We start from the raw sequence: 24,672 nt of genomic DNA, 5'->3' as shown, positions 1-24,672 counted from the left end.
ATGAATAGGGGCGCTGGACCTCGCGGTAGGCGCATGCGCGCTCGCTAGCCACGTCCTGCTTTCTTCAAATACGTAAGGTCGTTTGTATGGTCGAGGTGTTAGGTTATGCAGTCGTTTGTTTTTGTCTTCTGAAGAATCATACTCTATCATTGTATGGTCTATTTGCATGCAAGTATGTAACGGTGTACTTATTGGCCAGATGTGGTAAAGTACATCTATCTACAAGACAAATGTATTTCATTTACATCTGTATTTTCACATATATTGTACAATGTACAACACAATAGTATGTGCATCTATCTACAAGACTGTACAAAGGGCTGTATATACATTCACTGTAGGCCCGTACCCTCACCTAATGTGGGGGCAATGGGATGGCCGAAGGCGACCTTATAAACTGGCCTATCGTGCGGTAGCCTAGCGATGCGGTACAACCAATGTAGGAGAGCAATTAGTTAACTAGCGCTTTTTCGGGAGCCTCGCAACGATCAGCGCCACTTGGCGCCCTCTCAGCCATTCGCCACGTGTCGCGCTTTGGGTGCTCCCTTCGGATTTTGTTTTTTTTCGCACGCGTTTTCTGCTTTTTAAACGATTTTTTTCGACGTTTTGGTTTTTCACCGGTCTTCCTCAGCTTTTCGATAAAAAAAATTTGGGGGGAAATTTTTTTGCCCGAAAAAACACGTTTTTTTCCTTTCGCGAGGGTCACGGTTTTGCTTCCGTGAGAGGTACGGTTTTGTTTTCGCAAGAGTCACGGTCGTGCCTCTCGGAAACGGAAAAAATGCGTTTTCTGTTGTTTCTTTTCGCGAGAGTCACGGTTTTGCTTCCGCGAGAGGCACGGTTGTGCTTTAGAGAGAGTAACGGCGTGCCTCTCGGAAACGGAAAAAACCGTGTTTTTTGTTTTTTTTTCTTTCACGAGAGTCACTGTTTTGCTACCGCGAGAGGCACGGTTGTGTTCTCGTGAGAGTCACGGCCGTGCCTCTCGGAAACGAAAAAAAAACATGTTTTTTGTTTTTCTTTTACTTTCGCGAGTCACGGTTTTGCTTGTGCGAGAGGCACGGTTTAACGAGAGTCACGGCCGTGCCTCTCGGAAACGAAAAAAAAATGTGTTTTCTGTTTCTTTTTCCTTTCGCGAGAGTCACGGTTTTGCTTCCGCGAGAGGCACGAGAGCCACGGTCGTGCCTATCGGAAACGAAAAAAAAACATGTTTTCTGCTTTTTTGTTTCGCGAGAGTCATAGTTTTGCTTCCGCGAGAGACACGGTTGTGCTTTCGCGAGAGTCACGGCCATGCCTCCTCGGAAACGAAAAAAGCACGTTTTCTCTCTTTTTTTTCGGCGAGAGTCACAGTTTTGCTTCCGCGAGAGGCACGGTTGTGATTTCGTGAGAGGTATGGGCGTGCCTTTTTCTGAAAGAGAAAAAACCCGTGCTTCCGGTTCGTTTTTTCGTCTGTTTTTTGTGTGAAAAAAGTTCGTCAAAACCTATCAACATTGGATCTAATTTTGAAGATCTCGACGCGAGGAATCCAACGGTGAAAGCGGTTCGTGATTTGGACGCTCGGTTTAAGAGATAAAGCGTTTTGAATAAACGGATCTATGAAAAAAGAGAAAACTCCCGGGTTGTGAAAAGTGGCGCACATGCCGGGGCGCCATTTGTCGCAACCTGAAGAGGTTGGAGTGATCTTTGCAACGAGTACTCGTCAACTAGTGATTTCGCCAATGTAATGTATTTTAAAAAAACGCAATGGTGCGGGAAATACAAATGACGTGAACTTGTGGATGCACGGGCTCGGCCCACTCACAGCCAGTAGGACGGGCCTGGTAAGCTGACAACTAGCAAACCAAAATTGACCGCCCCTCAAATCAAATAAAAACCAAATTTGACCAAACCAATAGTTGGGCCTCACCTCGCAGTTCCTGGAAAGAATTACTGGCCTCGCGATTCCGGCCCCGTCGCCGCCGTCGCATCGCCGCCGCCACCGGCGCCGCCTCGTCGCGCCCCCGACCTGCTCGCACCGCTACAAACCCATGGCGAGGGAAGAGGAGAAAAGGTAGGGCAGAGCGGATCTGCAACGCGCCCACCATTTTGGACGCTGTAAGCTCACGGGTTCTCATTAACTGTTTCAGATTGATTCTTTTGGTCTCCATAGGCTTTGGCGAATCAGATTGACATGTACTTGGTGCATGCCTCTGTTCTCGTAGCTCTAACTTGCCATCGCATAGTTGCAGCCTATCCTACCAATGACTAGTGACCTAACTCTTGACAGTTTCTGTCAAAAAAAGTCCTGTCAGCTAGGATTTCAGCAACTGAGTACCATGGGGCATTGGAAGATGATGGAGACTGTTAGCTGTGGCTGGAGGAGTTGCCAGACTATGATATGAGATGATGAAGTGACGGAGGGAAGGTCAGGTTCCCAATGTTTAATACCATCTCCGTTCCTAAATAGATGCCATTCTGGTTTTGCACAATAAATTAACAAGGCATGTGTAAAACTTTTATCTTGTTTTGTTAGCTCACGTATAGTACCCTTGATGGTACTCCATAGTAGTGCATGATCTTGAAAATGGCCCATCTTAAAATTATAGAATGCCATATATTTGGGAAGGGAGAGTGTAATTCCGCAAACACAAAGGACTGCGTTGATTTTATTTTTCTAAAAATGAAATGACAGATATAACCATCTGGCGACTGGCAGTAATGTATTGTTCAATGTCCAGAAAACAATAATGTATTTTCACTTCCTCTGCTGAAACTATAGTTTGTTCAGAAAGTACTGGTTGTGTTTTCTGCTCCTTCGAGTTCTGCGCATTCAATTGGTCTTCTGATGGCAGGTGGGGCATAAACTGTTCTCGAGATATCACCATCGTCCAAACGTTATTTGCAGAATCCAGACGATAATCTGGAAATAAAGAAAAGAACTGCACAAGTTAGTACTTGAACCTTTTTTAGGGTTTTATTTTTATTTGGATGAACTGCATTCTGTGGGCAGGCGATGCATATGTACAAAGAGCCACCAATTTCTAATGGCTTAGCAGTATATAATCATCACTCTGGAATTTGCTACTCAGAATTTAATGTAACACTATTTTGTAACGTTGATTAGAAATACTTACTACTATGTATGCAGGGACAGTGCGGTTTTATTTTCTGAACAGATGTGGCCTGACCATGGTACATGACTGATCTGTAAAAAGTTCTTGTGAGTAGGGAACTTTGGTATTTGCTGGTTTATTCTTGGTACATGAGGCAAATGATGTAGTCTTTGTTGCTTTTCTTTTGTTATTACATTCTTATTACTCGAATTGGAGATCCAGTTATTTTTCTTCATTCTTCTTTGAATATATGCTGTTGCTGCTGATGTGCTATAGTTTCCTAGTGTGTAATTTATTGCTTGCTATTTGACACACAAGAGATTTGAACCTTAGTATGTCTCTGTGCTAACGTGCGGAAGTAGGTGAAATAATGAATACAGAATCTCCTGTAGAGGATCGGTTTGAGTATGCAGTTCACAGTTAGTACAAAAACATGTTTAGGCAATAAAAAGGAAGAAAAGTACATCTAGTTCATACCATTTGTGTTCTACTGCTGTAAAGTATTCAGGATAGTCGTTTCCGTATGCTCTGGCTGTGTATGTTGGTATCATCATCGATCTCCATGATTGGTACACCAATCTCTTCCATTGTTTTCTTGGCAGCTCTCTGTTAGATATGGGCATCCTTTGATGTACAGTTCTTTCAACGATTTTGTAAGGCGCCTTGGTAAGCATGGTATGAGAGGACATTTCAAGATGGTTATAGCTGATAGACACGGTGCATCTTCGAGACCACCAGGCAAGTAGATCAGATTACTGCAATTGAGGATCTCCAGTTTTTGCAGAGTGACAGGGAGCTTTACTGGAAAAGAATGAAGGCTAGCACAATTGGTGATCGCGAGATGTGTCAGCGAAGAGAGCTCATTAAGCTCCCAAAGAAGAGGGTTAATAAGATCGGAACAAGAGCTGATGCGCAAGTCTTCAAGCTTGGACGGCAGCAAGCTATGATGTCCTGATGGTGCTAGCCTTGGACAATCATAGATGTGAAGACTCTTAAGAGCAATTAGGGATCTGAATCCTTCAACTGGCAGTTCCTTTAGGTCTAAACAGTGAGTGATAGTTAACTGCTGGAGAGCCAATAATTGCTGGCTAAGCAGTCCCTCCTTTAAGGATTTGAGATTTGGGCATTGATGAATCTGTAAGCATTCTAACGACGATGGAAACCGAGAGTTTGGAATATGGACTTCTGGAAGAATAGCGAACCCTGTTTCAGAAATTTTGAGCTTCACTAATGTTGATGGGAGGAGTGGAAATTCTGTTACTTGCGGGCAGTCCATAACTGCAAGTTCTGTGAGGGACGGAAGAAATTCACCATCAGTTACAGAGGCCCACTTTTCAAGACAAGTCGTGTCTTCAAATAAGAGCTCTTTCAGTGCTGGAAACCCCTTAACTTCATTGGTACCTGAAAATTCTTGGTTGATTTGAATAATGGCCCGAAACCCACCAATATCTAAATACTTGAGTTGAGGCAGCTCTCCCAGCGCTGGTAGAATCGAGCATTTCGTGCAATCAGACAAGTGGATGGTTTGCAAGTGGGAAAGACTACTTAACCAATTTGGAAAGGAGGAGCCTGCGAATGCCTTGACAGTTAGCTCCTTCAGTTCATGATGTGGCTGAAGGACTTCAAGTATCTCTTTGTCTGAATTTACTTCTTCTGATGGTAAGTTCCTGTTATCGGACCATACAAGGTCCAGGATGTTGATGAATGTCTTCTCACTGAGAAAAGCATGACTTGCCTCCTCTGCACTAGCCACACTCTCGATATTCTTAATACAAATATGACCTCGGATCCCCTTCATTGTCTTCAATTCACTGATCTTGTATCCCTTGTCCGTACGGACCACAAATTCATCCAACTGTTGAAGGCAAGTTAAGTTGTCTATTCCGGATATCTCTGTGACCAACTCTGTTCTTGCTTCTAGCCATCGAAGATTTACAAGATTGGTTATGCTTTGTGGGAGGCAACCTAATTCATGGCAGTTTTTCAACTTAAGTATTTGCAAGCTGAAGATCCTACCAATTGATGAAGGCAACATTGCAATACCAGTGCCCGAGAGATTCAAATACCGTAGCATTTTTAAGCTTCCAATAGAATCTGGCAACTCGGTAATGCCCCGTCGGTTCAAATCAAGCACATGGAGGTACCTTAACTTGAGGAACAAATCACTGGGGATAAACCTTGTCGTTGATTTATATCCACTTAGCAGTAGAAGTGTCCGTGCTCTCTTAAATCCAAGAAAGGCTTCAAATGAAGTCTCACTTCTATTTTCACAAGAGAATGATAGGTGTCTGGTGCTGGAATTTAGTTTATTTTGGGGCAGCCCAATAACTATTTCAGAAATTCCTAAATAAATCCTAGAGGCCCACTTAGCCCATTCATGCAAGGCAAGGGATACTACTAAAGTTTAGTCGGTTCTTTCCCCACTTGTATGAGCATGAGAACAAGAGGGACATCCATGCGCGCTCCTCCTCCGCCGCCCGCCACGCCACGCCTCGCCTCGCCTCCTTCTCTTGCGCCTATAAAAGGGAGGTCGCTCCTCTCAGAGAGACACACCAGAAGATCATCTCCCTCTCGCCACCAAGTTCCTGAGCACTGCGCTGCTGCTACGTTCTTCCCCATCCCGACTTGCGGCTTGCACCGCAGGTCGGGACAGTAGGCCTCCGAAACCGCACCTCTTTGAGTCCTGTACGGGAGAAGGGTGATAAGGTTTTTGGGGAGCGCTCCGCACGACTACTGAATTCTTCGTCACGGACGCCCCGGACTCCGACGACTTCTTCCCCGACGTCGACAACCTCCTCGACGACATGGCTGGCGAGGACACCGACCCCAAGTCCAGTGCTTCTGCTGTTGCTGTCCCGTATGTGTTCTTCTTCTTTCTGTTCGAGGTCCTGCCACAGTTCCTTATTCTAGTGTTTGCCCTACATATGTCCCGTTCTACTTCATATATGCACTTTGCTCTACTATCTGCTCTGGATATATTTGGCTACAGTTCATATATGCAGATGCTATTTACCTTCTCTCTGTCAGATCACATGGCGTGTTTTATCTCTGCTATATTACTCATGCTTTATCTAGTATTTCTGTTAATAAAATCATTCGATAAATTGCTCATATTTCCAACAATCCAAAAACCTTATTATAGGCAATTTACACCAAGTGGTTTTGCTGCTTCCATGAGACCTCCTATGTTTGAGGGTATCCACTATAGAGGTGGCGCGTGAGAGCAGTCTTATGGTTTCAAACCATGAGTTGCTATGACGGCACTCTTGGCAAACCTGAAGGGGAGTATGATGCCCAACAGGAACAAACTTTTCAGAAAATGGATACTCTGTTTAAGGCTGCTTTCTTGAGTGTTGGTGAGAACATAGTTGATGCGTATGCGTCAATTGACAATGGAAAAGATATGTGGGACGCACTCGAGGCCAAGTTTGGGGTCTCGGATGCTGGCACTGAGCTGTACATCATGGAGCAATTCTATGATTACAGGATGACTGAAGAGCGCTCCGTGGTTGAGTAAGCTCATGAAATACAGTCAATTGCTAGAGAACTTGAACACTTCAATTGTATGCTACCGGACAAGTTTGTTGCCGGAGGTATCATCACTAAGCTCCCTCCTTCGTGGAGGAACTTTGCTACCTTACTGAAGCATAAGAGACAGGAGTTTTCCGTTCCGGATCTCATTGGTACTCTTGATGTGGAAGAAAAGGCGAGAGCAAAGGACACACGTGCTCGAGGTATTGAGGGAGGATCTAGTGCCAATCTGGTATAGAAGCAGAACTTCCAGCCCCACAAGTTCAAGAACAAGGGCAAGTTTGATGTTAAAGCAAAGTTTGATGGGAAGAACAAGGCTGTGCAGCACAAGAACTTCAAGAAGAAGAATGACAAGAAGAAAGGTATTTGTCATGTGTGTGGGGATCCTGATCATTGGGCTCCTAGTTGCCCTAATCTCTATGACAAGCGTCATCTTGGGAAAGGTGGCAAGACCGCTAATGCTGTCATTGGAGACACTGACATGAAGGATGTTGGGTATGGTATATTTCCCACTATTCTTTCAGTATGTCATTCTCCTGATTGGTTGATTGACACGGGTGCTAATGTGCATGTATGCGGTGATATTTCCATGTTTTCGTCTTATCAGACCGCAGGGACTTCAACCGTGCTGATGGGCAACGGTTCAAGTGCTTCTATTCGTGGTGTTGGCATGGTCGATCTGAAGTTTACTTCGGGGAAGATCATGCGGCTGAAGAACGTGCATTATGTCCCCTCCGTCAATAAAAATCTTGTTAGCGGATCTCTTCTATGTAGAGATGGCTATAAGCTTGTCTTGAGTCGAATAAATTTGTAATATCTAAGTTTGGAACCTTTGTTGGTAAAGGCTATGAGTCAGGAGGCCTGTTTCGTTTATCCTTATCAGACATTTGCAATAAAGTTGTTAATCATGTTTGCAACAATAGTGAATCAAATGTGTGGCATTCACGTCTTTGTCATGTTAACTTTGGTTGCATGTCACGACTAGCGAAGTTGAACTTAATCCCTAGTTTCACCACTGTCAAGGGATCTAAGTGTCAAGTGTGTGTGCAAGCTAAGCAACCTCGTAAGTCTCACGTGACTGCGGAAACGAGAAATCTTGCACCACTAGAACTCATACATTCAGATCTATGTGATATGAATGGTGTTTTGACAAAAGGTGGAAAGAAATATTTCATGATGTTAATTGACAACTCCACTAGATACTGTCGTGTGTATCTTCTGAAATCTAAGGATGAGGCTTTGAACTTTTTCAAGATCTATAAAGCTGAAGTGGAAAACCAACCTGATCGGAAAATCAAGAGGCTTAGGTCCGACCATGGTGGAGAGTATTTTTCCAATGAATTTGATGTTTTTTATGCGGAACATGGTATAATCCATGAGAGGACGCCTCCCTATTCACCTCAGTCAAATGGGGTAGCCGAAAGAAAGAACCGTACTTAACTGATTTGCTTAACGCCATGTTAGACACATCGGGTCTCTCCAAGGCATGGTGGGGGGAGGCGATATTGATTGCATGTCATGTCCTAAACCGAGTTTCCACAAAGAACAAAGAGATAACTCCATTCGAGGAATGGGAGAAGAAAAGATTAAAGCTCTCTTATCTACGAACCTGGGGTTGTTTGGCGAAAGTCAATGTGCCAATTCCAAAGAAGCGCAAGCTTGGACCAAAGACTGTGGATTGTGTTTTCCTGGGATATGCTTTTCATAGCATTGATTATAGATTCTTGGTTGTAAAATCTAAGGTACCTGACATGCATGTCGGTACGATCATGGAGTCGAATGATGCGACTTTCTTTGAAGATATCGTTCCCACGAAGGATATGGCTACCTCATCTAATCAGGAGATGCCTAGTTCATCGAATCAGGAACCAGTTACAATTACTGAACTTGCTATTTCGATGGAACACTTTGAAAATCCTGTGGAGGAGAACAATGAAGTTCCTACTAGGAGCAAGAGACAGAGGACTGCAAAGTCCTTTGGTGATGATTTTCTTGTGTATCTCATAGATGACACTCCCAGTTCTATTTCAGAGGCCTATGCATCTGAAGATGCTGACTACTGGAAGGAAGCAGTTCGTAGCGAGATGGATTCCATCTTGGCGAATGAAACTTGGGAGATAACTGATCGTCCTTATGGGTGCAAACCTATAGGATGCAAATGGGTATTCAAGAAGAAGCTTAGGCCTGATGGTACTATTGAAAAGTACAAGGCTCGGCTCGTGGCTAAGGGTTATACCCAAAAGGAAGGTGAAGACTTCTTTGATACTTACTCACCTGTGGCTCGACTGACCACTATTCGAGTTCTACTTTCACTAGCTGCCTCACATGGTCTTCTCGTTCATCAAATGGATGTTAAGACTGCTTTCCTAAATGGAGAGTTGGACGAGGAAATTTATATGGAACAACCAGATGGGTTTGTACTATATGGTCAGGAAGGGAAAGTGTGCAAGTTGCTGAAGTCTTTGTATGGACTCAAGCAAGCACCCAAATAGTGGCATGAGAAGTTTGAAAGAACTTTAACAGCTGCAGGCTTTGTTGTGAAAGAAGCTGACAAATGTGTGTACTATCGCCATGGTGGGGGCGAGGGAGTTATCCTTTGCTTGTATGTTGATGACATACTGATTTTCGGAACAAATCTGAATGTTATTAAGGATGTCAAGGGTTTCCTATCTCGTTGTTTTGAGATGATGGATTTAGGAGTGTCTAATGTCTTTCTGAACATCAAGTTGTTGAGAGACGATGATGGTGGGATTACATTGCTTCAATCTCGCTATGTGGAAAAGATCTCGAGTCGCTTTGGCTATAGTGACTGCAAGCCCTCTCCAACACCATATGATGCTAGCGTGCTGCTTCGAAAGAATCGAAGAATTGCTAGAGATCAATTGAAGTATTCTTAGATTATTGGCTCGCTTATGTACTTAGCCAGTGCTACAAGACCTGACATCTCTTTTGCTGTTAGCAAACTGAGTCGGTTTGTCTCAAAACCAGGAGATGTGCATTGGAAAGCTCTAGAGAGAGTTTTGCGTTATTTGAAAGGCACTGCGAATTATGGAATTCACTACACTGGGCACCCAAAGGTGCTTGAAGGGTATAGTGACTCAAATTGGATCTCAGATGCTGATGAGATAAAGGCCACGAGCGGATATGTATTCACTCATGGAGGTGGCGCTATTTCTTGGAAGTCTTGCAAGCAGACCATCTTAACGAGGTCAACAATGGAAGCAGAACTCACAGCACTAGATACAGCTACGGTCGAAGCAGATTGGCTTCGTCGGCTCTTGAATGACTTGCCGGTTGTTGAGAAACCTGTATCGGGCATCCTTATGAACTGCGACAATCAAACTGTGATCACGAAAATGAGCAGCTCAAAGGATAGCATGAAGTCATCAAGACACGTTCAGAGAAGGTTAAAATCTGTCAGGAAAATGAGAAACTCCGGAGTTATTGCATTGGATTATATCCAAACATCTAAAAATCTGGCAGATCCTTTTACTAAGGGTCTATCACGTAATGTGATTGATAATGCATCGAGGGAGATGGGTATGAGACCCACAATATGAGTTGTTCATAGTGGTAACCTATTCTTCGTGATCGGAGATCCCGTGAATTAGATGTGGAAGACAAGCTGTTGGTCAACTGAGAGGAGAGTATCCTTACTGTTAACAATACCACTCCATGAAGATGCAATACTCTCCTAAATCTGCATGGCAGGTTGATGTATATCTTAATGTGTTCTAAGTAGCTTATTGAAGCAGAGATGTTGTCCTGCAGAACATCTTTTAAAGAACGCACCTATATGAGTCTGATTGTCAAACGTCGCAATCTATGAGAGTAGGATTCTCTCTAGTAAACTCATGAAAGGTCACGGAGTATGACGCATAAGCTCCACCCGCGGGGAAGACCCACGGTAGCCTAGTATCGGCCAAAGCTTTGTGTGAAGCTAGATTCGCAGAAAACTTGCAGTTCAAGGCCCAGTCCACTGTTCAAGTTGCTTACTAGGTAGCATAGAGTTTTAGGTGGAAGTTCAACTTAACAGTCTCCACTGCAATACCGGTATATAAAACAGTGTTTTGGAATCAAAGGTAAATTTTTGTGTGCCTCTGGGATCTGGTGGGGGATTGCTGGAATTTAGTTTATTTTGGGGCAGCCCAATAACTATTTCAGAAATTCCTAAATAAACCCTAGAGGCCCACTTAGCCCATTCGTGCAAGGCAAGGGATACTACTAAAGTTTAGTCCCACATTGCTAGTTTAGTGGGAGTTGGACCTCCTTATAAGGGAGGTTCTTTCCCCACTTGTATGAGCATGAGAACAAGAGGGACATCCACGCGCGCTCCTCCTCCGCCACCCGCCTCGCCACGTCACGACGCGCCGCGGGTTGCGGGAATGAGCCGATGTCTAAATTTTTGCCACACACTACGGGTATACGAAAGGTCACTCGGGACTGGAAAGTTTTTGCCGTAGTGGATATTGAATACGAACGCTGCACTCTTCGGCTGTTGCCTGTTCGTTTCGTCTCCCTCATTCCCTTCAGCTCCCGGCGCAGCCTCTCGCCTCCTTCTCTTGCGCCTATATAAAAGGGAGGTCGCTCCTCTCAGAGAGATGCACCAGAAGATCATCTCCCTCTCGCCACCAAGTTCCTGAGCACTGCGCTGCTGCTACGTTCTTCCCCATCCCGGCTTGCGGCATGCACTGCGGGTCGGGACAGTAGGCCTCCGAAACCGCACCTCTTTGAGTCCTGTACGGGAGAAGGGTGATAAGGTTTTTGGGGAGCCCTCCGCGCGACTACTGAATTCTTCGTCACGGACGCCCCGGACTCCGACGACTACTTCCCCGACGACGACTTTTTCCCCGACGTCGACAACCTCCTCGACGACATGGCTGGCGAGGACACCGACCCCAAGTCCAGTGCTTCTGCTGCTGTTGTCCCATATGTGTTCTTCTTTCTGTTCGAGGTCCTGCCACAGTTCCTTGTTCTAGTGTTTGCCCTACATATGTCCCGTTCTACTTCATATATGCACTTTGCTCTATTATCTGCTCTGGATATATTTGGCTACAGTTCATATATGCAGATGCTATTTACCTTCTCTCTGTCAGATCGCATGGCTTGTTTTATCTCTGCTATATTAGTCATGCTTTATCTAGTATTTCTGTTAATAAAATCATTTGGTAAATTGCTCATATTTCCAACATCTGGCACTTCTTGCAGGGTTGCTGCTGTTTGGAAGGTCATCCAGTCTGAGGCATTCATCGATTGAGACCGACTGTGCTAGATCATGCATAGCATCATGCATCACATATCCACCGTTGTGATATTGGAAGAAGGACCTGCTTAGTAATTCATCAAAATAGCTACTTCCAGTCTCTTCTATTCTTCTCCTCTGCTATGGCTGAATAAACCCAAGGGCCATCCATATCTGGACGAACCTGTCTTTCTCAAACACATAATCTTTGTGAAAGACCGAGCAAAATGCAAAACATCTCTTCAGTACGGGCGGCAAATGATTGTAACTCAATCTCAGAGCTGGTAATATATTGTTCTTATCTGATGGCAATTCCCATATTTCACTCCTTAATACATTTTCCCAATCATCCTCGGTATCCTTGGAATATAGTAAGCTGCCTATTGCTTTTGCAGCCAGTGGCAGGCCTTTCAACTTCTTTACAATTTCCATGCCTATTCGTACCAAATTTGGGTCTTCAATGGATTTACCATCTACAAATGCATAGCTTCTGAACAAATACCAGCAATCATCGTCAGATAACTGATTGAGATAATATGGAGCCATCCCGCCCATTACTATCCCCACATTTTTGTTCCTTGTGGTTACTACGATTCTGCTTCCCTTTCCCCCAGTAACTAGAGCACGGTGATATGTATACCACTTTTCAGGGTCCTCATTCCATACATCATCAAGTACTAGAAGAAACCTTTTATCTGTTAGCTTTTTTGAGAGGTCTTCTTGTATCATTGTAGACCAGCTGTGTTAGAGTCGTCTTCCCTAGTCCGCCCATACCCACTATGGGAAGAATAGAAAGGTTGGCACGGTTCTTTTGATCAAGCAACATCTTCACAATGATCTCTTTATCTTCTTCTCTTCCAAACACACTTGAGTCGTCAATGATTGAACTGGTCTCGGGTCTTTCTTTTATCTCTTTCCTGTCCGTAGTACTGATCATGTTTGGGCCAATAATCTGTCTTTGTTTGACAAGCCTGTCGAGCTTCTCCTCTACCTTCCGTATGTCTTGTAATATCTTGTGGTTGAATAAACAAGTGTTGAACCAAAAGCAGCAGAAACAGCTCCTCACCTTGTTCAAATGGTTGTAGTTGGATGTGCCTTCTAGTTTGGATCGAAGGGCCTCAGCTGCATAATCATCAAGCAAGTCATCCATCTCATATGCGATGTCCTTGAGCTTGGCAAGCCAGTCTCGTGCCGCCTCATCCTTCAGCTGCCGCTCCTCAGCATCTTCAACGTGGGCCTGAATGGTCGACAGGCTGCTGGATAGTTTCTCCAGCTCCTCGGCTACATTTTGAGGTAATTTCAGTTCACCAAAAGCGACAGCAATCACTTTCTTGAAGAGTGCCTGCATGAAGGCGGACAGAATAGCTTCTCCGATCGGCATGATTTTTGGTTGTTTACAGTCTCCTAGAGATGCAAACTGGAAGTCAGAATGGCAGGTGGGGTGTGTGTGTGTGTGTGGGGGGGGGGGGGGGGGGGGGGTGCATTTTGTTAGTGCTCTATGCCTCTATCATTGATTCCAATGTCGTTCTTGGTAGCAGTTGAAGCTGACGATATTTTTTTAAAGAAAAAACAGTGTCTTCTGTTTTCCCACTTGGTCCCAAACAAGTACAGTATCATTTAAATGGTGTCATCTGCGAATGTGACACCCATTTGATCATAGCGCTAGGCACGACTAATTTCACGTTAGAAATTATATCTACTTGATGTGTAACTGTCTGTAACATTGGTTGTTTGATTCTTCGCTTTGATTTCGTTGATTGTTTCATGTCTTGTGCAGCCAAAGCTAACCGAGGGAACAAGTTGACTATTTCTTGCCTTCACATATAGTTTATGTTTCCTTCACAGACCGAAGGATCCGAGCCTGGCAATATCCTGGGAAGACTGATGAAGACTTCATCAGAGAAGGAAAAAAAGGAACACAGTTTGTCGTTGTGTGTGACATCGTGTACCACTGATTTACTTTTCCTTACAGCTCTTGTCTGTCAACAATGTCTGGAAGATTGGTTGGAAATTTGGAGGAAAGACACCAAGGATGACATCTTCAAGTTAGTATGATTCATTTTAGCGGAAGCTGAGACTGAGTTATCAGGTGCGCGTTCAGTTTTTTGTATGAGGAGGTTGATTCTGTGAAGGTTTGTTTTTGTCTTCTGAAGGATCGTAGTATCGGTGTATTTGAATGCAGGCGTGTAACGGTGGTGTATAGTGGTGAAAACAAAGATGAGATTTTTTTTTTTTATAATTTATATTTACATCTCTATCTGTATTGTACAAGTACCCCCACCTAATGTGTGGGGGCAAGGGGAAGGACCAAAGGCCGCCTAATAAACTGGCATTTTTTGTGCTAGCTCAGCGATACGGTACAAACCGTTTAGGATGCGCCCACTTTTACATGATCAAATGCTCGATCCAACCGTTCCTGTCTGGCCTGCTGCAAGACATAGCATGTGCTCGCCTCAGCGCAGCCTCTAGTAGCCCGGCCCAGTATGACCTATCTCTTCGTTCGTTCATTGTTTTCTTAGTTTTCTTTTATATATTCTAAATACATATGTTTAAGAAATTAATTTATTTAAAGCTAAAAGCATTGAACGCACATATAAAAAATGTTCAAGCAGTGTGAAAAAAAATATACGTGCAACTTTAAAAAATGTTCTTGACACTTAAAACATTTCACGTGTTTCAAAAATATATGCACGACATTTAAAAAATATTATTAAATGTTTTGAGAAAAAATGTTACCTACTCACTCCATCTCCTATTAGTTGGCGCTCAAATGGATTATCTAGCACTGAAATACGTCGAGATACATCCATTTGAGCACCAACTAATATGGGACAGAGGGAGTACCATTTATTAATTTTTAAATTTTAAAACATGTTCAAGTGTTTCGAACAAGTGCTTGTGATATTTTTGAAAATTATACAAGGTAACTAAAATGTTTATTTAACTCAAATAATGGGTAGCATTCAAAAAAAATTACGTTACATTTGAAAAAAAAAATCACACATTTCAAAATTATGTTGTGACATTTTTATAAAATATTAATATAATGTAAAAAAATTCTCGTAATATAAAAAAAGTTTCATACCATTCAAAAAAATGTTTAATGTCTCTTTGAAAATGTTTAACATTTATTTGAAAAAAAATGATTGAACATGATTCAAAAAAATGTTCATCGTGTATTTGAAAAATGTTCAATGTGTATCGAAAAAGGTTATACATGTATGTGAAAAATGAACAACATGAATTTTAAAAAGTAGACATGTTTCAAAAAAAGAAGGAAAATAGAGAAATGAAATGACGAAAACATGAGGCAATCGAAAGGTTCTAGAACAAGTCCATAGAAACTTGCTAAAATGCTTCGAGTAGTCGGCCGGCTAAGGTGTGAGTGCACTAATCGCAAAGGAGAGATGGATGCTCCTCTCGTTGCTGGCGAGGAATAGCCCGTTCGCACAAATAGAGCGCGCTCACGGAGGAGGGTTGATAGGGCGGGGGGGGGGGGGGGGCTTCATCTCGCCTGCAGCGAAACAAAGAAAGGGCACAGCTCTGGCGCTTCCTAAATGGGACCCAATGCGGGATGAGCGCTAGCACGTATTTTTATTTATTTCTATTATAGCTTTTATTCCTTTTTATTATATGAAATGGAATAATATTTTACTTCAATTTTAAAGAACCGTGTTTAAGAAATGTACATGCAATGTAAAAAATATTCGCGAAACTTTAAGAAAAATGTAGATAGCGTTCATATAAAAACTTCATGACATTTAAAAAATGGTCAATATTTGTAACATTCCTATAAAAGGTAATACAATGATAGAAAATGTTAGCATAATTTTAGGAAAAAATGTGTTACATAACATTAGAAAAAATGACCATGACTATTCAAAAAGTGTTGGTTTCAAAAACCTATTTGCGGCATTTAAAAAAATGTGAATGAAAATATAAAAAATGTGCACCTATTTTATTTAAAAAAATCAACATTAAACAAATTTTTATTCTAAAAACAGAAGTTCAAGTTTATCAAAAATATGTTCATGAATTTTTTTAAAGTTAATAAAATATAAACAAATGTTCCTGTTATTTAAAATACGTTTTGTACCAATCAAAAAAAAAGTTCAATGTGAGTTTGAGAAAAAATTCAAAAAAAAAGATATACTCCCTCTGTAAAGTAGTGATCTAAACGCTCTTAGGAGTACTATAAAAGTTCACTGGAAAATACAAAGCGTGTCGAGACAAGGCTACCGCCATCATGAAGCTAGCGGCCGACCTTGCCATACGCCTCTAGCCCAAGCGTCGCGCCGCCTGCCGCCCTCACCAGCCTCCATCGTGATGACCTCTTCCATGCACCGGCAGCCCTACATAGCACGCGTCAGATCACACCAGCGTTGGATCACATCATCGATTGATTAAAATCAAAAAGAGACAAGTATGCTTAGTTTTTACATGCCCCATCACAAAAGAATATCAGTCCGGTAGTCCATGCAAGAAATTGGATTTTCTGTCCTGCCGGATCGGCAATTCGAGCCTCCATGCTCAATCTATCGTCACCGCTATCTCGGCTGCCTCCGCCTCCTTCTCCGCCCTCTCCAACACATCCTTCTGCCACTGCAACTTCTTGAAAAAGACGGCTTACACAATCGTTCTTGCATCATCATCTAAATCCTCCATCTTCAAGGTCAACATCTTTGTGTCCTGCGCAGCGGCTGCGATCTCCACCTTCTTCTCTTTGAGCATGGCCTTTTTTTTTCTCTTCAAGCTTGAGCTTCTTCTGTGTCGCCTCCATCAACAAGTTAAACCTCCTTGCCTTTTTTTCCTCCTTGACGTCAGAGTGATTGACATATGCCTCCTCCTTCGCAAGATGTCTTGGAACCTCTCTGTTATCTTGGCCGCCACATCTTCTCGCTTCGGTTTCTCCTCCTCCCACTTCTTTCCCCAGAACCCTCTTCTAACCTTCTTGGGCGGTTCTTTCGATGGGTCAGTTGGATCACCGGTTTCTTCCTCGATGGCATGGGCGGTGCTCTTAGCAATGTGGAGATTCCACTTGGGTTGTCCATTCAACTTTGTTGGTGCAATATCTGCCTACCTTGTGTTTTGGAGATTGTTGACAGAAACAAGTATGGACTGACTTGTTTGCTAGTGCATACAGAGAGAAATAGTCCATACAGAACCCGAAACGAATGATGTCTCCGGTTTCAAGTTCGAGGAACTTCACCAAAGTATATCTGCGTTGCAGAGAAGAAAGATCTACATTTGATTAAGCCTTGTAGACAAGAAGATTGAAGTGAAGAATTAAACCCTCAAAGGTTTACTGCTGAAGCGAAGCATTTGGTTCGGTATCGTCGTCCGAAGAAATGGACTGCAGCGAATGTAAGTCGAAGACAAAGTGAAGACGTAGTATTCATTTCGTTCTTCTTCTTCTTCTGTTTAATTGAGTCATAGGACCTCCGTACTATTAAGAGGGGTATAGGTTCTCGAAGCTTTAGATCCGCTGTGATGCTTAGCCAAAACCTATGAAAGTTGCGAGAGAAATCTCTTTGTGTTCCGAGCAAATACTCGTTAGCAAGAGACTGTGATCTTCTTCGCTGTGAGAGATTTATCTCAGACCGAGGAGTTAGCATTACTTCCTCCGCAAGCAATGTTACCGTTGTGCTCAAATCCGACCGTTGGACTCGTGTCGTTCGGCCATTGGCTGATCCCGATGTCTAATTTGGTCATTTCCCATCAAGGAAGGCTGCAGCTATAAATAGCCACCCCACTCAACATTATCCGTTGGTTGCTCCACTTGAGATTTCTGAGAAATATTATAAGATTGATTTGACCAACCCCTATCCGAGTGATTTGAGTTTAAGATCCACCGAGAGAAAAATCAAGAGCCCAAACTTAGACAGTGGTTTAGCATCACAGTAGTTCTGAGTTAGAGTTCTTGTACCTATTACTCTTGAGAGCTGCACACTCTCTAAACGGATAGGTTTCGGCTTGAGTGTTGAAGAGTTGTTATCTTCAGCGAGCTAGATCTTCAGCAACCAAGAGTGATTGTGGTTCGCGAAGGTCGACCGAAGGTTTGGAGATCACCGACAAGTATCTACCACAAGTGAAATCAACCTGTGTCTAATCAGCTCTGCATTGAAGGAGAATATGGTGAAGAGAGTTTATCTTCCTTGTTAAGTCACAGCCCCTCCAACCAGATGTAGCTCTTTGGCAGAAGGGTGAACTGGTCTATCAAATCTCTCTGTCGCCATCGAGCACCACTGGTTCATTCTACTCTACTGCAATTCCTTCAGTAGTTTACTTTTGTGCTCCCTGTCGATATTTTACCTCATCATTATCTTCAATTGCATATCTTCATTCGCATCAAACATCTCTGTTGCTTGCAACTTACATAATTCAGTGTCCATCTTGTTGCACATTTATCATTCTGTTAATCTTCCCTATTTATCTTCAGTCCATCATCTTGCATATCATTCACCACATGTATCATGTTGTGCCTGGTTCTACTTCACCTGTTTGCATGTTGCATCACTCTCATCGTAGTTAAACCAGTGATCTCGCATGCTCGTTATGTTATTGCTTCATTCATCGAGAAATATGCTTCCGAAGGTCATGCTTGATAAATTTCATTTCTACCAAACCTTTTCTTCGCTGTCGTGTTTGGGATCAGTTCAAAACTTTCGAAAGAAATTTTGAATCTCCCATTCACCCCCCTTCTGGTCGATATACTCTCAGTCCTAACAAACTTCAACCAACAATGCATGACAGTGAAGTTCTTCTTCTCCAACTTCAAGAACACACTACACACACGGGGAAACTACGAAAAAAACATTGGGGGATTTTGGGTGCTCCTGCGAGTCCTGCGGATTCATGCGTAGGTGGCGGCGAAAAAGGGCAGGAATTGGGTGGAGAGCGGCAGGGGGGTGGAAGACGAGAGTTGGGGATTTTGCCATCGAAACGGTGTGGCCAGCTACAAAAGTGTGGGCTCCGCCTTATTTTTTGGTGGTCCTGGGGTGCTGAAGTCTTATGTGGTTTGTGTCCGGACTCCCGCAAAGCCCCCTGATTTGGTTCTAGTTTGCGGGAAGGTGGCGGTTCGGACTGCTCCACAGACCGATGGGGTCGTTGTTGGATGGCTTGCGGGTCCGGACACAGCTGCGTCCAGCTGGATACAGGCGGTCTGGGGGTCGGTGTTAGAGATGCCCTTAATCCTTTGTTATATATATATATATAGGTGCTCCCCCTCCCTGAGATAAAGGGTCATGTGTTTCAGCCTGCACATTTGTTACCTTTATATGCACACTTATTACTCCCTCTATACCAGTGCATCAGGTACATTAGAAGGTGCAACACGACTTAGGTGGCTACATATTGGACGAGGTTGAGAAATTTGACCCGAAATTGTTCCAATCATAGCGCTAATTTCTTCCTTCCACTCCCGAATTTAATGTCCTGATTTAGGGCGTGTTTAATTCTTGTCCACGCCATCTTACCCTTGGCCTGGATGCTCCTTGGGATGTGCCTGAGACTTGTTTGTTTTGCGTCCTCAAAAAGCAGATGGCTACCTGGCCTGACCCTCCCCCAACTGTATGATTAGCCTGGCACAGGTAGGATTAGCCCAGGCACTGTGATTAGCTTGGGCCAGGCTTCCTCTCCCTTACGCCTGGCGTGCCGCAGCACAACCTGTGGGAGTATTTTAAAACCTGTAAACAGTATAGTCTGCTATTTGAAAATAATATCAACAACCCACCAGGCAGCGCCATGCAAGGACATGAACCAAACGCGCACACTACTGGCTGGCCTCGCCAGGAAAAAAATTGCATCTTTCCAGGCACTATCCAGGCAACTCATTTCCTCAGGCACAGTATCCAGGCCTCTAACCAAACTGACTCTTAGTCCCATGCATTCACATGCAACTCTACACCCAATCGCAGTATATGCCATAGGCATGTAGTGGTCCACCCTTTAATTACCTAGCATGCACATCGGTTACCCGATGGAGAAGAGAGATAAACTAGGATCACTAATTGCTATTCGCGCATAAGAGTTTTGAGAACTCCTGGTTTTTGTAATGTGTCTAATGTACTGGTACGGAGGGAGTACTTTTGCTTAGGATAAGTATAAGAAGGGGCTATAAACTAACCCTCTTACATAGCTCCTTTGTCTATGTGAGGGAGATGGGGGGAAAAGAAAGAGACGAGTGGGCACTAATGCAGTAGTACACCTCTACACGTGCTCCTAATAAACTATAATAAAATTGAAGAAAAAGAAAAAGAAGGTAGAAAAAAGAATAGTGTAATAGTCAACCTCGGTTTAATGCATGGAACCATCACTTTCATGTTACAGTTAGTGAAAACCACCACTTTACGATCCGTGGCATTTCTCACCGAACCAAAAAATTGACAGTGACAAAAAATACTGATGGAAAATGCTAAGTGCTTTGCTGACGTCACTAATTGATTGGGCCCACCTGTCAGGCTGAGTTGGCAAAAAAAATGACACATGGACAAAAAAAGTGCCACATCTTCTTCCTCTTCCTCTCTCAGGGATTTTTTTTCCTCTGCCTCACTTGCCTCTTTATAGAAACAATTCCTAATTTTGGCATCTGCCCATCGCAAATTTCTAAAATTTCCTTCTTATCAAAGAAGAGAATCCCCAAATCTTGGAGGGGATAGCTTGCAGGGAGGCTCTAGCCCTTGCACAAGATCTCAACTTACATCATTTCGTGGTAGCTTCGGATGCAAAGGAGGTTGTCAGAGCCATCCTCAAAGACGGACGTCGTAGTAACAGAGCAATTATCAGCGAAATCAAACTTCAAGCTTCTTCTTTTAGTTGTAAATTTATTTTCGAAGGTCGTGCAATTAAATATTTTTTTTGCGAGAAATTTTTTCAATCTATTCACCTTCAATCATGGTAGTACAACAAACACTAGGAATAATAAAAATTACATCCAGATCTGTAGACCACCTAGCGACGACTACAAGCACTGAAGCGAGCTGAATGCGCGCCGCTGTCATCGCCCCTCCCTCGCCGGAGCCGGGCAAACCTTGTTGTAGTAGACAGTCGGGAAGTCGTCGTGCTAAGGTCCCATAGAACCAACGCACCAGAACAGCAACCGCCGCGGATGAAGTGTATAGATCAAAAGGATCCAACCTGAAAACATACGAACCAAGACGAACGACGAACAGATCCGAGCAAATCCACCAAAGACAGATCTGCCGGAAACACACCTCCACACGCCCCGATGATGCTAGACGCATCATCAGAACGGGGCCTAGGCGGGGAGACCTTTACTCCATATTCAGGGAGCCGCCGCCGTCTGACTTCCTGAGCAGAACACAAACCCTAACAAAGCTCAAAAAAAGATCTAAAAACGGAGCCCTCCCACCGGCAAGGGCCGAGATCCACTCCGCCTCCATGGCCCTAAGGCCACCGAAGATGGGACGGACCGGCGGCGCCGGCGGGAGGCAGAGAACGCTGGCTTTGGCATGTATTGATGTAAGCTGACGGCTAGGTCTCCCAGGCTGGGTGCATGTGCATGCAGACGCAGTACAATGTGAGGCCAATCCCATGACCAAATTTGTATCCCACATTCTGTGGATTTTGCTGAATAATAAACTTGGTTTACCCTAAAAAAATTATATAACATACCGAAGTATGCAAAGTTTCCAAAGGTGACGTCATTTGATCCAAGTGGGATATAGGCACACGGAAGCGTCCGTTATTTTTCTCTCCTCGGCAAAAAGGCAAACACCGAAGCCGACGCACGAAGCCGTTGCCTTCCCGCCATTCCCTCCCCGCCTCCCTTTTAGCGGCGACCCCCAAATTCCTCGGCGCACGCGCCCAATGCCTACCTGGGAACCATCCCCAAGTTCCCGGCACGTTCCGCTCGCCGGCGAGCACCCCCCGCGCCGGCAATGGGCTTTTGCTGCCGGTGGTTCCGGAAGTCCCACCCCCCGGCCTCTGGCTCGTCCGGCCCCGACGGCGGGAGCTCCGGCGGGCCCTCCTCCGCGTCTCCGTCCACCGCACCGCAGCACGTCAAGCCCCCCGCCCCGATCGGTCCCGTCCTCGGCCGGCCCATGGAGGACGTCAAGAGCATCTACAACGTCGGCAAGGAGCTCGGGCGCGGGCAGTTCGGCGTCACGTCGCTGTGCACGCAGAAGGCGACGGGGCAGAAGCTGGCGTGCAAGACCATCAGCAAGCGGAAGCTGTCCACCAAGGAGGACGTGGAGGACGTCCGGCGGGAAGTGCAGATCATGTACCACCTGGCGGGCCAGCCCGGGGTGGTGGAGCTCAAGGGCGCCTACGAGGACAAGCACGCGGTGCACCTGGTCATGGAGCTCTGCGCCGGCGGCGAGCTCTTCGACCGGATCATCGCCAAGGGCCACTACACGGAGCGGGCCGCCGCGGCGCTCGTCCGCACCATCATGGGGATCATCCACACCTGCCACACCATGGGCGTCATCCACCGCGACCTCAAGCCCGAGAACTTCCTCCTCCTCAGCAAAGAAGAAAACGCGCCGCTCAAGGCCACCGACTTCGGCCTGTCCGTCTTCTTCAAGGAGGGGGAGGTGTTCAGGGACATCGTGGGCAGCGCCTACTACATCGCGCCGGAGGTGCTGAAGCGGAACTACGGGCCCCAGGCCGACATCTGGAGCGTCGGCGTCATGCTCTACATCCTGCTCTGCGGCGTGCCGCCGTTCTGGGCGCAGTCGGAGCACGGCATCTTCAACTCCATCCTGAGAGGGCAGGTGGACTTCAACAACGACCCGTGGCCGCGCATCTCCGGCGGCGCCAAGGACCTCGTCAGGAAGATGCTCACCTCCGACCCCAGGAGGAGGATTTCCGCACACGACGTCCTCAGTAAGCGTGTCATCATCTCTGAATTTCAGCTTGCTCTGCATCTGCAACTCTGCAAGTTGCACCCATACACATTTGCAATATTTCTTCTCCTTTGCTGTTCAGATCATCCATGGATTAAAGAAGACGGCGAGGCGCCCGACACGCTGATCGACAACGCCGTCCTTGGCAGGCTCAAGCAGTTCACAGCTATGAACCAGTTCAAGAAGGCGGCGCTAAGGGTGCTTACTTTGTGATCCTTTTTCAGTCAACCAGTTCAACAAGTACAGTATGAATTAAGAAACCTGAAGGAATGGTGCTTGGCAGGTGATCGCCGGGTGCTTGTCGGAGGAGGAGATCAGGGGGCTGAAGGAGATGTTCAAGAGCATGGACTCGGACAACAGCGGCACCATCACCGTGGACGAGCTCCGGAAGGGGCTGGCCAAGAAGGGGACCAAGCTCAGCGAAGCGGAGGTCCAGCAGCTGATGGAGGCCGTAAGAAGAGCTAGCGAGATCAATCGATTCATAGATTTGGCACCTTGGATTGCCGCTTGATAATACTCAGGCAATGGGTGGTCGCAGGCGGACGCGGACGGGAACGGCATGATCGACTACGACGAGTTCATCACGGCGACGATGCACATGAACAGGATGGACCGGGAGGAGCACCTCTACACCGCCTTCCAGTACTTTGACAAGGACAACAGCGGGTACATCACGATCGAGGAGCTGGAGCAGGCCCTCAAGGAGAAAGGCCTGATGGACGGCCGGGACATCAATGACATCATATCGGAGGTCGACGCCGACCACGTAAGTAGATTCGCAACGCTTCTCACGCTGCTGCTCTGTGCATTCATCCTGTCACAACGTTGGCTCCTGGCGCCGAAGATGCCTGGCTGATCGGCGGAGATGGTGCAGGACGGGCGGATCAACTACACGGAGTTCGTGGCGATGATGAGGAAGGGGGCCCCGGAGGCGGCCAACCCCAAGAAGCGCCGCGACGTCATGCTCTAGCGAGCTGAGCCACCTCCATCAGGCAGGGAGGACAGAAGTATTTCAGGGTGGCTATGCCGTAGTACGTCCTTGCAGGGCCACTTAAATTATCGTGGTAGGTTAGGCACGCAGCACTGCAGCAGGCGCAGACAAGAATATATGCAGGACAGGGGAGGGACGATGATACTAACGTATACGCATGCTTTGGAAGAGGAAACTAGATGTGCAGATCAGCAAGGAGCGCTGAAATAGTATAGACTTTAAATTAACTAGCACAGCGGCCTCCAGCACCATCTTTAGTGTACTCATTTACAAATGTAAATCATTTACTTTTATCTTATACATACATCATGTTTTTTTCGTATTTATCCCCTTTGTCAGTGTCAAAACCGACAGACCTCGGGGTAGGGGTTCCCGAGCTGTGGGTCTCGGATCGAGGGTAACAGGAACGAAGGAGACGATGTTTACCCAGCTTCGGGCCTTCTTGATGGAGGTAAAACCCTACGTCCTGCTCTTCTTTATATTGATGAAGATGTATCGAGTACATAGTTGATCCACCTCGAGATCGTACTGTGTATTCTAACTCTAGGGCTAGGTGAATGATTTTGTGTTGATGTCTCCTCTCCGGGCTAAACCCTATGACTTATATACACGCCAGTGAGGGTATCTAAGGTTACAAGGTCGGTGGCTAAGAGCTAGGCGGCGACAGATATCTTGGAGTATACGTCAAGTCTTCGGGAGAGGTAGTCTTGATCACGCCTCCTGTACGCAGCCTCCGGAGTCCATCTTGACAACGAATGAGAGCTTGTCGGTCCAACACTGTCAGTAGCCCCCGAACTGGTGTTCTATGCCGAGGATGATCTTCCCGACGACACCTCGGATCCGAAGTCCTTGGCTCGACATATGAGTTCCTCCCTATAACTTTTCAAACCACCCCTTCAAAGGAATGATGCCAACCATAGCTTAGCCGAACCTGTCCCTTCTGCCCGAAGAGATTGG

At 45.3% G+C, this 24,672-nt stretch overlaps 1 protein-coding gene, 1 long non-coding RNA gene and 1 pseudogene across 4 annotated transcripts; 2 read left to right on the top strand and 1 right to left on the bottom strand.

The window, feature by feature from the left end:
* Window positions 1–1,873: 1,873 nt before the first annotated feature.
* LOC109752090 (uncharacterized) lies at window positions 1,874–3,142 on the top strand. 3 transcript variants are annotated; one of them, XR_005755775.2, is made up of 3 exons: window positions 1,874–2,044; window positions 2,121–2,398; window positions 2,826–3,142. It is a non-coding gene; the product is annotated as an uncharacterized lncRNA (long non-coding RNA). The 3 variants fall into 3 exon arrangements; XR_006663441.1 differs by having other exon boundaries at window positions 1,874–2,088; window positions 2,277–2,398; XR_006663440.2 differs by having other exon boundaries at window positions 1,879–2,088; window positions 2,223–2,398.
* Window positions 3,143–3,577: 435 nt separating this feature from the next.
* Window positions 3,578–13,287, bottom strand: LOC109752089 (putative disease resistance protein RGA3; annotated as a pseudogene).
* An 8,434-nt stretch (window positions 13,288–21,721) lies between these two features.
* On the top strand, window positions 21,722–23,902 carry LOC109752074 (calcium-dependent protein kinase 2-like). Its single transcript, XM_020310941.4, has 5 exons — window positions 21,722–22,704; window positions 22,807–22,922; window positions 23,008–23,175; window positions 23,263–23,490; window positions 23,599–23,902. The coding sequence occupies exons 1-5, from the start codon at window positions 21,759–21,761 to the stop codon at window positions 23,692–23,694; spliced, it is 1,554 nt and encodes a 517-aa protein (XP_020166530.1). The 5' UTR covers window positions 21,722–21,758; the 3' UTR covers window positions 23,695–23,902.
* The last annotated feature ends 770 nt before the right edge of the window (window positions 23,903–24,672 follow it).

This window comes from Aegilops tauschii, chromosome 1, assembly GCF_002575655.3.
Source record: "Aegilops tauschii subsp. strangulata cultivar AL8/78 chromosome 1, Aet v6.0, whole genome shotgun sequence".
In the NCBI taxonomy this organism is placed as follows: domain Eukaryota; kingdom Viridiplantae; phylum Streptophyta; class Magnoliopsida; order Poales; family Poaceae; genus Aegilops; species Aegilops tauschii.
This window is presented reverse-complemented; position numbering and strand designations above follow the sequence as displayed.

Bases quoted from the DNA above. Each gene is read 5' to 3' on its own strand.
- LOC109752074 (XM_020310941.4), top strand. From the start codon at position 21,759: ATGGGCTTTTGCTGCCGGTGGTTCCGGAAGTCCCACCCCCCGGCCTCT. The intron at 22,705-22,806 runs GTAAGCGTGTCA...TTTGCTGTTCAG, and splicing joins TTCCGCACACGACGTCCTCA to ATCATCCATGGATTAAAGAA. The intron at 22,923-23,007 runs GTGCTTACTTTG...GGTGCTTGGCAG, and splicing joins TCAAGAAGGCGGCGCTAAGG to GTGATCGCCGGGTGCTTGTC.